The sequence below is a fragment of the Myxine glutinosa genome, unplaced genomic scaffold (genome assembly GCF_964187855.1).
Source record: "Myxine glutinosa unplaced genomic scaffold, kmMyxGlut1.1 SCAFFOLD_775, whole genome shotgun sequence".
Taxonomy (NCBI): Eukaryota; Metazoa; Chordata; class Myxini; order Myxiniformes; family Myxinidae; genus Myxine; species Myxine glutinosa.
Genome location: NW_027616870.1, coordinates 89,045 through 104,078, shown reverse-complemented (window position 1 = coordinate 104,078; position 15,034 = coordinate 89,045). Strand labels below are relative to the sequence as shown.

Sequence of the window (15,034 nt, the reverse complement as noted above, 5' to 3'; positions counted from 1 at the left end):
CCGATTTTCACCTCCTCTATCTGCTCTCCCATTTGTTTAATTTCTCGGGCGGATTGCTCCCCTATTTCCCGCAATTTGCCTTCCATTCTATTTTCTAACCCCATTAACCCATTTTTCACCTCTTTTATCCCGTTGTCTAACCCCTCAAATTTGTCGTCTAACTTCCCAAATTTCTTGTCTAATCCCTTAAAATTATTGTCTAACCCCTCACCGGTACCCCTCGCTTCGTCCCTCATTACCCCCAATTGCTCACTCTGAGCATCCATCCGGTTCCCCATTTGTCCCATAAGGGCCTCCATCATTCTGTTTTCCATTTTTTCACTATTAGCCCTTGCTTCGTCCCTCATTTTGTCCATAAAGGCCCCCATTTGCAGAAAAAAAAGGTTCGAATCCACCAGCGGCGCTGCTACGGTCGCGGGCGCGGCAAAATTTGGTGCCGCTCCACCCACGTGCGCGAGGATGCCATTTTGTGCACCTGATACCCCCTCAACCACATTGCCAATGTTCTCCTCCTCCCTTTCCTCCACATACATTTCCCCGAGGTCCTGGGTCGATTCCACCCCGTTTATCTCTCCCACCGGCATCCCGTCGCCTTGACCAGCCATGGCGCGATTTCAAAATTCGGGTTTTGCTTTAAAACACAATTTACCAGCAGCTTATAATTTTGAGCGCGTTAAGCGCGCTTCGGGCCTCGTATCTCACTCCCCGACACCAATTTGTTACTGTAATAACACAATTGGTGTCCACAATTTGGGCTAAATAAATTTAGTTCCAGGTTTGAATCCCAACTCCTGACTACCAATTTGTTACGGTCCGCGGATTAGATGTTATTTTGACCGAGCGGTGGTGTAACCGCGGCCGAACAGTTATTCCCTGACTAAAACCCGATTCACCCAAAACGTTGGCCGTATCGCGCCACCGCTATTCAATCGGGAAAAGACTAAGACGACACGGATGTGAAGAAAAGGAAGACTAAGGCAAAGAAAGGTTTGAAATACAATTACTATTTATTACTATTTACAGGCTCAAAGTAACCAAGGAGAAGGAAAGATACGAAAATAATATACAGAAGCTTTTAGAGACACAGGGAAAATACTAGCTTATCTAACAGGCTTACTTACTACCCAGGACAGAACAAACAAAGACACTGACTCACGCGGGGAATTGCAGAGTGGATTGCTGGAAGGAGGTGTGTGGCTGGAGGGGGAGGACGGCACGGAGCTGGCTGGAGCTTGATCCCGCACGGGACGTCGGGCTGGACCTCGACGGCCGCTGATGCCACCGAGCCTGTCGTGTGCGCGGAGTCACGGGTCGGAGCTGCTTGGTGGAGCCGACGCGCTGGTGGGGGGTCTGGCGTGACGGGTTCTCTCCTCTCTCTTTCTTTTGTCCAACCACTCTTTCTCCAACGCAACCCAACGCAACCACTCAACGCAACCACTGACCACCCCGACGACCAACTCAGCTCTTGTCATGGACCTCTCTACGCGCTCTTGCTCTGACGACCCAGCTCTTTCCTTTGTACTCGTCTCTCGGACTCCCTCTGCTTGTCTCCCTCTCGTCTGCCCTTGGGGGCTTCCCGTGGCGGGTTATATAGGCCCCGCCCCTCAACCTTTGCGAACCTCCCCCAAACGCTCTTCCTCCGCCCTCTCAAACCAAACCCCTTGTGCTCGGTTGGTTGTTCGGGGCTGGCTCACTCCTCCCCTCTATGACGAGGTGGAGACACGCCCTTCTTTTCCGACCCTGCCTCGTGGTCAATGGCGGCAATTGGAGGGGATGTAATTGGCAAAGGCAATTGAGGCCTGGCAATGACGAAAGGGGAAATGGAGGTTTTGGGAATGGGAATGAAGGGAATCTACTCTTATTTCACTCGGTGCAATGGAGTATTTAGATTAATGGGAGACACAGCCTTACCCTAAGACACATAATAAGAGATAAGCTACTGAACAAGGGTTTTATCGGGTCCTGCAATGTGGTGTTTATGGAATAACTACCGAGACGCCCTTTTTATCTTTACACAACTCCGGAGGCAGGAGGCGCAGAATAAACAATAATAATAATAAAGCATACAATAAAAAAATTACAGTCCTCATATCCGCAACAATATATATATATATATATATATATATATATATATATATATATATATATATATATATATATATATATATATATATATATATATATATATGCAAGTTGCTTGATTGCATCTGATCGGGGTAAATGTCGTAACCACAGCATGTACAATGCTGAGTGATACATCACTTAAGAGCTCTTGGTCCATACAGTGCAGGGGGAGGTTTACAAATATCAAAATTCATGCAATTCCAAGTTATTTGCATTTTTATTGTGCACGTGGTGCATATACTCAGTCATTGGTTTGCACATATAGAGGAAGTAAAAGAAAAAAAAATTCAATCTGTCTATAACGATCTATATATCGAAATACAGACGGCATTTAATATGGAATATTTTTTTGGTGGGGGTGAACTTACTTTTCAAGATGTCTTAGAACCAAAAGTTCATTGAAATTATGTTGGAATTATTCTAGATTTTGTTAATGTGACCTTTAAAGGAAACAAAAACCACATTTGACATTTCGAAGCAAATAAATTGATCCTTGAAAGTGATGTAAACTGATATCGAACTCAATTCACGGACAGTACTGTGTTAAACTTCTGTACGTTTTCCAGAAGTATCTTTTTATTTTGCACATTAGCCAAAAAATTTTTAAACAAAAACAAAAGTTTAATTACGACTGGGATTACGGATAGTAAAATTACAGTTCAGTACTTCGTGTAACCCCCACGAGCATTCAGGAGAGCACCTACACGTTGAGGCATGCTGTTCACGAGATTTGCCAAGGTTTGGACAGGAATCGCTTGCCATGCAGTGACAATAGCCTGCTGCATTTCACGCAGAGGTCGGCTGCTGGTCCAAGTGGTCGATTTGACGCGTTCATTCTGCCCACAAGTTCTCTATCGGATTCGTATCCGGGGACAAGGCAGGCCACTCCATATGCTCTACACCACGGTCAGCAAGAAAGTGTTGGATCATGCGAGCACGAGGAGGCCATGCATTGTCATCTTGGAAGACAATGTTTCCTCGAAAGGCTGCATGAGCAAATGGAAGCAATGTTTCTTCCAGAATGGCCCTGTACTTGAACTGGTTCAGGTTTCCATTCAGAACAACCAGGTCAGTTTTTCCCCCTGCATGAAAAGCAGCCCAAACGGTCAACCCCACCACCTCCAGCTTGGACTCTTGGCACTATACAATCTTTGTTGTAGGCTTCATGCACTTGTCTGCACACTCGGACGTGGCCATCTTGACGATAGACCAGAAATCTAGACTTGTCACTGAATATTACGTGATTCCAGTGTCCTGGCTGCCATTGACGGTGCTCTCTGACCCACTGCAATCGGCGCTGGCGGTGTTGTCTGGTCAGGCGTGGCTTTCTCAGGGGACGCCTGGCACGATAGCCTGCTTGAACCAGTCGTTGGTTGACTAGCCTTCTGGATACAGGCACATTTGTCAGTTGCTGCCACTCAGACCTAAGCCGATTAGCTGACTTGGTACGGCCATTGCGGACTAACCGGTGCAGCTGGCGATCATCCCTCCTTGTGGTTCTGCGGGGACGTCCTGGCCTCGGTGTTGGAGTAGGGACACCCCTCTGAGCATTTCGTTTCAGGATCTTTGACACCTGACCTTGAGTGATGCCATACTGCCGAGCAATAGCACGCTATTTCATGCCGTAATTTCGTAAAGCCACCACTCCATGATAAACAGCATTGTCGAGTTGACGGACCATCTCCAGAGGAAGCGGCAATAACTTTTGGAGACGTGCAGCAGTTGTTTTCCACTAATACAGAACGCAACAACCCTTGTATACCCGACTGTGAAGCCAATCATCAAATGCACCTGTCCGTACATTTTGCCACGCCACCTGTGATATAATCCTGTTGTTGACTTCTTGCTGTGACAGACAATCAGTGACATGGTTCTTTTAACAAATAAATCACCAAAGTGTAAAAGAAACTCACCAGATTGATATACTAAGTTAATAAAGTAAACCCAAGTCAAGAAAAAAAAAATTCCATATTAAATGCCAAGTCTGTAAATAAAACCAAAAAACACGGTTTTTTGAAGCCATCTGACCGTTTAGCCAAATGATTATATGTCTATTAATTATGTACTGTTTGAACATTGGTTGCATCCTGTCTATTAATTACGTACATTTATTAATTATGATCCAAAACACCCAGATGACCCAGAGGACCTAAAATACCCCGAGGACTCCAAAGACTCCAAAGACCGAGAGGATCCCGAAGACCCTTAAAGACCGAACATACCCCAAAGACCTAAAAGCCTCTTTAGATGCTGAACACCTTTTAGACGCAAAATACCCAAAAGACCCCAAGGAATTTCCACGGGCTCCAGCCATTATGCTGTCAAAGGACATTCCTGTCAAACTCTCTAAGTATTCCACACTCTATTGCAAACTAAATCCCTTACAACTGGGTTATCTGCTAGTGTGTGTGTGTTTATGTGTGTGTGTGTGTATGTATATATATATGTGTGTGTGTGTGTATGTATATATATATGTGTGTGTGTGTGTGTGTGTGTGTGTGTGTATGTATGTATGTATATATATGTATATATATGTATATATATATATATATATATATATATATATATATATATATATATATATATATATATATATATATACAGTCGGACGGGATATATTTTGCGGGACTTTCACTGGAGAATGCAGCAAATGTCGATTCCACGAATATGGGGGCATTGTTTGAATGGGGGTAAAAAAAAATAAAACTTTGTAATCTACTGCTTTGTTTGAATTTTGCATGCTGAAACTAAACCTCATTAATCGAAAAATGAAAATAAAAACTTTTATTTTTTACCCCCATTCAAACAATTCCCCTATATACGTGGATTCGACATTTGCTGCATTTTCCAGTGAAAGTCCCGCAAAACTTCTTTTTTTTACTGCATGGTCCAGGCTTGTGGAATAGCTATGACAGAAAAATCATGTCAACATAACAAAGGGAACAACAAGAGAAAGTGGAAACGCCAACGGCAGGGTGGAGGGAGAAAATAGATGGACGGGGAAAGTAAGGGATGCAGGTAACGGATGAGGGGTAAGGGAGAACGCAAAGGGTGGACAAGACGTAGGTGGATCGGAGCTCAGGTGTGCCAAGGAAGGACCTTGTACGACGGAGGATGCCCATCCGACATCTGACTTTGGAGGCTAACTTTAAAATATGGTTTCCCAAAGAGAGATCATGGCTGAGTGAGACCCAAGAGTTTGAGTCACTGAACCTCTTTGAGAGCGTTGTTGAGAAATTAGATGGGAGGATTTGCCGTATGGTCCTTTCAGAGAGAGAGAGAGATAGTGAGTGTGTGGAATTTCTCAGGATTGAAAGACATATTCCAAGTATTTGACCAAATTGTGATTTTGTCAAGCTCTGAGGAGAGGGAAAATGCTGCTACCTGTCTGTCAGAAGGATGAGGTATGTCACGGCAGAGAGTGGAGTCATCATCAAAGAGATGAAGATGATTTACCAGAGAGGCAGAGAGATCATTAATGAAGATTAGGAATAAGATAGGGCTGAGAACACTGCATTTGGGCACTCCAGCCTTGACAGGGAGAGGGGAAGAAACGGTTCCATTGAGAGCCACACATTTGCTTCAAGAATGGAGGAAGTCAGTAATCTAAGAGTGGAGTTTATTTTTATTTTTTTTAATGGGATTTTGCCCACCACACAGCCTACAAAGGCCTTGGATTCCATCCATATAGGCAGACAGTTTGGAGAACGAGGCAGGATGCCAAACTGTATTGAAAGCTCAAGATATGTGAAGATGTCATGTCTGATGTCATGTCATGATGATGTCATGTCACCTGATGTCATGTCTGATGTTGAGGGCCTCCATCCATTGTTGGGTGAGTACGAGCAGCATGTCCAAGGTAGAGTGACCAGGTCTGAATCCGAATTGATGATCTGAGATGAGGATGTTTGAAAAAAAAAAAAAAGGAATGATTTGATATCAACTGCGATGATGGCTTCCATGACCGAGTTGATGATTGGAAGTAAGCTGATTGGTCTGCTGTTAAGGAGATCCGTTTTTGCACCATTTTATGTAAACATGTGATGTTGGCGGATCTCCACGTACATTAAATGGAAGATGACCTGTGGTAAATGAGAGGGTGAAAAGGGTTGTTGGTGTACCATGAAAATCCCACAACAAAAGAAAAACGTCAAAATATGTCGTGATGGTAATCCAAAGGAGGATTGTGGTGTCGTTTTGTGGCCTCATACCTACCTTGCGGGGTTGTTTTTTTGAGACTTCATCCCTCTATGTTATTTTTTAATGTTTTTTTTTCTTGTGCGTGTGTGTATATGTAGGTATATATATATATATATATATATATATATATATATATATATATATATATATATATATTATATATAATAAAAGGCAGTGTCTGTCCGTCCGTCCGTCTGTCTGTCTCCTCCATAACTCCAAAACCATGAAAACTAGCGGCCCCAAAGTTTGCATGCATACACCTGGACCTCCAACAGATTGCGAGGATGAAAACTGGGTGTTTTGGGTGTGTTATAACATCCTTTTTGAAGATGATTAACGAGGTGCTCAGAAGAAAAAAAAACCGATGTGGTGGTGTACCAATATAGCGGCCCGCCATCTTTGTCAGCCCACTGCACCTCGCTGGGTTCTTAAGCCGCCATTTTGTTTCAGACTACTCAAACGTGCCTTGCCTTGGAAACACGATCGATTATCATTACATAATTACAGCATATCATTAAAATCTGGCTTCAGATATGAGGATTGGATGCTGTAGACTAAATAATTTCCAAATCTGGATTGAAATCTGCCAAAATTTACCGTATCTTGCAATATTATAACCAACTGTACCTATTCACTTATTTAAGCGAGGCTGGGATTCTCGTTCTGGTGTTAGTGTTTTTTTATTTAACTTTGTCAAGTAAAATACATCTCGCTATATGAGATCGGTGCAGGTGATAGATATACGGTGGTATGTTTCTTGTGCACTCACCACATGTCTGCAAGATTGCTCCACTCTGGGCCTGTCTCTGCACTCACCACATGCCTGCAAGATTGCTACAGACTGGGCCTGTCTCTTGTGCACTCACCACGTGTCTGCAAGCTTGCTCCACTCTGGGCCTGTCCCTTGTGCAGTTGTGCACTCACCACGTGCCTGAAAGATTGCTACAGTCTGGGTCTGTCTCTTGTGCACTCACCACGTGCCTGCAAGATTGCTACAGTCTGAGTCTATCTCTTGTGCACTCACCACGTGTCTGCAAGATTGCTCCACTCTGGGCCTGTCCCTTGTGCACTCACCACGTGCCTGAAAGATTGCTACAGTCTGGGTCTGTCTCTTGTGCACTCACCACGTGCCTGCAAGATTGCTCCACTCTCGGCCTGTCTCTTGTGCACTCACCACGTGTCTGCAAGTTTGCTATATTCTGGGCCTGTCTCTTTGTCGACTCTGGGCCTGTCTCTCTCTCTGCTGGGTTCACTGAGCATGTGTGCTCCTCTCTTGGCCTGGGTTACTCTGCCGTGCTGACGATCAAGCTTCACCTGCCTGTACGTACTGGGATCGCCATTACCTGTTCGTGCTGCTCGGTGGCGACACCGGGATGGGGGCATCGCGAGGAGAGGCATCCGGAGCATCGTAGCCTTTGTGCTAACAGGTTTCCAACGTTTGTTCGTTCCCCTCCCCCTCCCTCGTGAAAGTGTCCTGGGCCCATGTCATGTTTATTTGTAGTAATCGTAATAATGCGTAGAATAAGCTACGTTTCTGCCTTTTGTCCCTTTTTTTCTTTCCTATCGATAAGTTTCATTGTAAATATCTGTAATAAATCAAATTGTTAAATGTTTTCCTTTCTCTCTGTCCATGAGTCTTTTCTTCCATTGATCTGCCATTGCCCGCACTCAGGTTAACAATCGGCTGCAACACAATTATCATTACCCCCGTGGTTACCAACGGTTTTGCTAGGCCATCTAAATTTGGTGCGCAGGAGGGTACATATGGTACGTTCCCTGATTGAGACCGTCACATGGTACAGGTAAGCTATCGCGCGACGGACCAATTGGCGTTCGTAGTTGCTGGTTCGCAACCTACTGAGGTACGAAGTTATTCGTGCGTGGCAGCCGCAGGTCTGGTAAGGTCGGGAGGGAATGGAGGCTAACCAACCCCCTCATAGTAAACCCGAACCCCAGGCCGTAATAATATATGTTAAGCTTGTTCTAACCACTCAATGACTAACTGACTCACTGAGTGATTTTAATACTCGGTACCTTCTAGGTGACATAGAAAGCTGAAATTTTGCGTGCTGACGGACATCGAAGACGATACACTGAGAAAAATCACAGAACCGTTCGGAAAGCGTCCATAAATGAAAATTGACGGAAAAACCATAAATACGCCTGTAATTTTTTTTTTTAACATCAATCTATATCAAGCATTATATGCATTCATATTCATTCATTCATTCAATCTATATCAAGCATTTGAAAATTGTAATTTCTTTAACTGTAAACCGTGAAATAAAAACCTCAATCAATATTTAGTATTTGAAAATTGTAATTTCTCTAAAAGTAAACTGTGAAATAAAAACCTCAATCAATATCTAGCATTTGAAAATTGTAATTTCTATAAATGTAAACTGTGAAATAAATACCTCAATCAATATCTAGTATTTGAAAATTGTAATTTCTATAAAAGTGAACTGTGAAATTAAAACCTCAATCAATATCTCGTATTTGAAAATTGTAATTTCTATGAATGTAAACTGTGAAATAAAAAGCTCAATCAATATCTAGTATTTGAAAATTGTAATTTCTATAAATGTAAACTGTGAAATTAAAACCTCAATCAATATCTAGCATTTGAAAATTGTAATTTCTATAAATGTAAACTGTGAAATAAAAACCTCAATCAATATCGAGCATTTGAAAATTGTAATTTCTATTCATATAAACTGTGACATAAAAACCTCAATCAATATCTAGTATTTGAAAATTGTAATTTCTGTAAGTGTAAACTGTGCAATAAAAACCTCAATCAAGATCTAGTATTTGAAAATTGTAATTTCTATAAATGTAAACAGTGAAATATAAACCTCAATCAATATCTAGCATTTGAAAATTGTAATTTCTATAAATGTAAACTGTGAAATAAAAACCTCAATCAATATCTAGTATTTGAAAATTGTAATTTCTATAAATGTAAACTGTGAAATTTAAACCTCAATCAATGTCTAGTATTTGAAAATTGTGATTTCTATAAATGTAAACTGTGAAATAAAAACCTCAATCAATATCTAGTATTTGAAAATTGTAATTTTTATAACTGTAAACTGTGAAATAAAAACCTCTATCAATATCTAGCATTTGAAAATTGTAATTTCTATAAATGTAAACTGTGAAATAAAAACCTCAATCAATATCTAGTATTTGAAAATTGTAATTTCTATAAATGTAAACTGTGAAATTAAAACCTCAATCAATATCTAGTATTTGAAAATTGTAATTTCTATAAATGTAAACTGTGAAATAAAAACCTCAATCAATATCTAGCATTTGAAAATTGTAATTTCTATGAATGTAAACTGTGAGATAAAAACCTCAATCAATATCCAGCATTTGAAAATTGTAATTTCTACAAGTGTAAACTGTGAAATAAAAACCTCAATCAATATCTAGTATTTGAAAATTGTAATTTCTATAAATGTAAACTGTGAGATAAAAACTTCAATCGATATTTGGCAGGAGGTTCGTGATGTTTGCCTTTAATCATGAAGCTTCTACCTTGTGTGAAATTGATGATCATGATCAATCAATCAATTCAGTGATGTCTATTAAAAAAGTGACATTTGAAGGAATAAATCCCTCATGGTTTTTTTGTTTTGTTTTTTTTTGTATACTGAATCGAGGCTCGTGAAAGAGCCAAGAGCTTACAACCCAAACAAAGGTTTTGTTCTTTTTGTTTTGTTTTTTCAAAAGAAAAGGTTTTGAACAAGAACAATGAATACCATGTTTAATGTTTATCCTGCGTTACTAATAGCTAAGACCTGACAATGCTCTTAGACGTGTTGGAAATGCTATTCTTTGTTAATATTTGAACAATTTGTAGCGATTAATGAATCTATATTCACAGATTAAAGATTTTACACAATGTTTTGTACTCCATAAAAGTTAATGTTAAAATGCCTGACCCTTCACAGGCCTTTACCTCTTGCAAGGCAACCCAAAAGCAGGTGAAGACGACCGCTTTGAACACGTGAAGCTCCAGCAGACGCCAGGCCAGAGCCTGGGCCTTGTCTAGTGCTTCCAGGAGTGAAAGCGAAAGTTCCCCAAGGCGGGAGAACACCAGCGCCCACTTGTCTTCTGCAGCGAGACCGACAGGACACGGTTAAAACCCAACACGGTCACGGTACCATTGCTCGTCTGTGACTTCGCGTTTGTTGTGGTAATAAGTGTTCGGCACCAGCACAACACAAGGTATCCATAAACACAGACAGTACAATTTTTTTTTTTTTTTATTTTTTTTTTTTTGTATACAAGATCGAGGCTCGTGAAAGAGCAAAAAAAAAAAAGAGCAAAAAAAAATAAAATACAATAAAAACAAATAAAGTCTTCAAGTATCTACTTCAATGTTAATAAAATAATGATTTTAACAAGTTGACTGCTGACTATGAGTATTATCATAGAAAATATTACGCTATTGTATCGTAAACAGAATATTCTGCCGTGCCAGGTAACATAGCAGACGATCTGCCCACTGTTCTGTGAACATAAATCGATGTAATAATCATGATCGTCATCATCAGTCTCCATGAGAAGTTTTGGCATTCTTCATTGCCATTGCCATTGCCTTCATTTGGCTTCATCTGCATTCATACGTGCCATTTAGAAGGGTAATGACATGAAGAAAAAAACAAACAAAAAAAACACCTGCTATTTAGCACATGATATACCATGAGCAATGACGTAATACAAAGGTCGATTCAGTGCTTAAAACTGTTCTACCAGACAGCTCGAAACTTGTGTGCGGAGTTGAAAATCTTGACCAAAACAAGTATGAGTGTCCTCATAATGTGGGGTTTCCCCAGCAATAAATACGAAATTAACTTGGATTTGTCAAAAAAGGGTAAAAATTTAAAACAAAGTATATGCACATGCATACTCGTCTTGTGAATGGGAGTGGGGTATATCATAAGAGTTGGCAGTCAACGTGTTAAATATCGTTTTAAAATCTCCGGAAGTGTAACACTATGAAGCAGTCTTATACATCACCTTATACATTGTAACAAGACGTTGAGTCGCAATTTAGGAGATCGAGGATTTATTGATCACCATAGATGTACATAGCCATATGGTAGCTTCTTCTTCACCCACAAACTGTACTATCTCACATGCCATGCCCTCTACTGATATACAATATATCGATATATTGCTTGGTTCTTGGAAGTAGTATGAAGGTGATTTGTGTTATACAGTGTCCAAATATATAATTCAATGAGAATAAAGGTTTAAAGGTGTATAAATAAATAAATTCCGGATTCTGCCGCCATTTTATCCAGCACCTATTACATCACCCTATCTAACACGTTACATTAGTTATTCATGCCTGTTGTTTGTGTGCTTTATGATTTCCTTTAAAACATTAAGCTGCCTGTTTCGAATGATTTTCAATTTTGTTGAACTACCAGGCAGGCAGAGTAAAGAATCATCTCACGCCTCTCTGCGCACGTGCGATCGGGTCAAATTCAGAGACAAAGTTCTGTACATTAAAATGAAAAACTTGTCTTTCTGTTTCAGATTCTGATTTGTGTTCAAAATATAACATTCGATTTGAACAAGCTGTTCCTCGATCATAAACAGGTGATTATAAACAGATAAGATGGACGGACAGACATATACCAATTGCTTAACCCTGCTTTTTGCTTCCCGTGCGCACGGTAATAAAAGAGAAAACAAAAACAAATGCATAAAGAGGTACAAGAGAAAACCCAAAAATAACTAACCCTCTGGGGTTTCTTCATCGGTTTCTTTAACTTCCTTACTCCCTTCTTTTTCTTCATAATCATCTTTTTCTCCATCTTCTTTTTCTCCTGACATGTCCTGTTCCGAACTCCCCGGCATGCCATGAGCTCCATCACTTGCGAAGCTCACGTCTGGCAAACTTCCCTCTGGACATGCCAACCTGCATCCACACAGAGATCTAGGGTTCACCTTCAGTAAATGTAAATGGATGCAAAACCGATAACGAATCTCGACCTAAAAAACTAGGCACGAAGTTTGTGGAGCAATATAAACACTCATATTAACAACCATTCAGAGCTCGGTTTGGTATAAAATACTTTTGGAGAGGAAGAGCCAGATAACAATATCCACAATGTAGTATTAAGAAACACTACTCATAAGGCACGGTGTGAATCGGCAACGACGATTTGCACAATTTATATGACCATCAGGCCTAGACGGTGCCATTGCCATCGTGATCGCAGGCAGGAACGGTTTTTGCATGCTCTTGGTCCAGGCTCTTGGTCACAGGCGGTTGCAGTTGTGCTGGACATTGTGGACACTTTGCTCTCTGCCCGGTCTCTCTTGCCCCACTGAGCCTCTACATCGGCATTGTTACACTCTGGGCCTGTCTCTTTGTCGGCTCTGGGCCTGTCTGACTCTGCCTGGATTGTTGGCCTAGCACGTGTGCTCCTCTCTTGGCCTGGGTCACTCTTCCGTGCTGACGATCGACCTCACTCTGCCGGTCTGTGTTGGGATCGTCGTTACCTGCTGGTGCTTCTCAGTGGCGACAACGGGATGTTTGGTACCGCAAGGAGAGGAATTTGGGAGCACGTAACCTTTGTGCTGGCAGGTTCCTTCGTTGTTCGTTCCCCTTCCCTCCCCCGTGAGAGTGTGCTGGGCACATGTGATGTTTATCCGTAGTAATAGTAATAAAGCGCAGAATGAGCTAAGTTTCTGCTTCTCGTCCCTTTTTCTTTGTTATTAAAATAATCGCATTTTAAATATCTGTAATAAATCAAATTGTTAAACGTTTTCCTTTTCTCTCTGTCCGTGAATGTCTCTTCTCAATTGATCCACCATTCTTCATATCCAGTTTAACATCGACTGTAACGGCTTTAGCATTACCCAGGCGGTGACCAACGTTTTTCGCTCGGCCGTATAAATTTCCATCAGGGAACAAGGGAAACCGCCGGAGGGTACGTACGGTACGTTCTCCAATCGGCGTTCATAGTTGCTGATTCGCAACCTGCTAAGCACGAAGTTATTCGAGCGCGGCAGCCGCAGGTCTGGTAAGTTCAGGAGTGAACGGAGGTTAACCCCCTCGTAGTAAACCCGAACACCGGGCCGTAACACATTCGGTGTCTTGGAGTGGAATTCCTCCGAGCACCGTAACAAATTGGTGCTGGGAGTGAGATTCCGCTCCGGCCACCGTAACAATACGCACAAGCAAGTTGAAAGCCAGGCCCAGAGCACTACGTACCACAAGACGTAGATCCAGGGTACCCGCAGCAACAGGTGGACATTTCTATCACTCTGAATAAAATTTCATCCTTTCCTTCCTTTGAAAATAATTACATTTATTCACGATTACTTCGAGTTCAGAATGTACCTTGCTTCACGCACTTATGGAAACATTATCAATGATTTTACACTATTTGTTGAACATTCCATTCCTGCACACCCAATCATTCTGCTAAAGCAGACACCTTTGACCTTTTTCTTTCCAACCATCCTCATAGTCCATACACCGCCACTGCGTCGTCTCCTCCTCACTTATATCACCATCGTCTTGCATCTGCATCCCTGTTCCACATTATCTCTGTCTCGCCATCTTCCTCTCGGGTCCATAGGTTTTACCACAACGTCAAAGCTGACTTACCACCATCAAATCCCGTGATAACATCACCAATACCACAACTCGCGGACAACTCATTCTGTCACTGGATTTTGGATTTTCTTTTAGACAGACCACAGGAAGTCAAAATTGGTTCGAACATTTCTCAGACGGTCACCCTGAACATTGGAATGTCTCATGGCTGTTTTATCCCCGATGTTACATTAATTGTTCACTCATGATTGTGTCGCATCATGCGATAGCTCACCAGTGGCGAAATTTGCAGACACGACTGTTTCTGGCCTGATTCTCAACGAGGATGAAAGCGATTACTGTAATCGAGTTGAAAAACTTGTCGAATGGTGTTCTCCAAACAAACTCGAACTCGGCATCATAAAGACAATGGAAATTATTGTTGACTTCCAGAAACACAAACCTCCCATTTAACGCTTGGTTATTCACGCTGTTTCAGTTAAAATTGTCACTCCTTTTAAAATTTTAGGCACACAGATTTCCAGTGATCTTAAGTGAGGGATAAACACCAATCACCATGTAAACAAGCCTCAGTAATGGTTGTTATTTATTAAAAGGTGAAAAGTTACGGCCGGCTGTCCTGTGTGGATCACGTTCTATAGGGCAGCACTAGAGAGTGTTCTGACACTGTCTTTCACTGTCTGGTATGGCAGCTTAACGCAGGACGACCCGATCCCAAATCAGCAGGTAGTCAATACCTGTAGGATAGTAAAGTTGGAAAGTTATTGTGTGCGGCCTCCCTTCCATTGATAGCCTGTACTCCAGTCATGTAGCGAAAAGAGTGAAAGCTATCGTCCAAGATGAGTTCGACCCAGCGCACGATATTTGTGAACTGCTCTGCTCAGATAAACATTATCGTTCCATCAGGACCAACTGTAATCGCTCGCTTGCATGACAGCTTTTACCCAACTGCAATCCGCACCCTCAGTGAATCAATTTGCAAGGTTTTGTGAGCATATAAAGAATGGATATCAATATTTTAAACCATGCCACTAATTTCATCACCAAAATGTTGTTTTAGGCTCCTCTACACTCACCAAAATTAATTCATTTCTTATCTATTTCTTATTCAATGTA

At 41.5% G+C, this 15,034-nt stretch overlaps 1 protein-coding gene across 1 annotated transcript in view; it reads right to left on the bottom strand.

Moving 5' to 3' along the window:
- LOC137428324 (piezo-type mechanosensitive ion channel component 2) overlaps window positions 1-15,034 on the bottom strand; it is a gene marked incomplete at its 3' end in the record, with an annotated part of 148,446 nt that overhangs the window by 72,330 nt on the left and 61,082 nt on the right. Inside the window, exons 15-16 of the mRNA XM_078768965.1 lie at window positions 12,090-12,268; window positions 10,295-10,449 (exon numbers count right to left, since the gene is read on the bottom strand). Coding sequence (XP_078625091.1) covers window positions 10,295-10,449; window positions 12,090-12,268 — 334 coding nt within the window. The remainder of the gene's footprint in view (window positions 1-10,294; window positions 10,450-12,089; window positions 12,269-15,034) is intronic.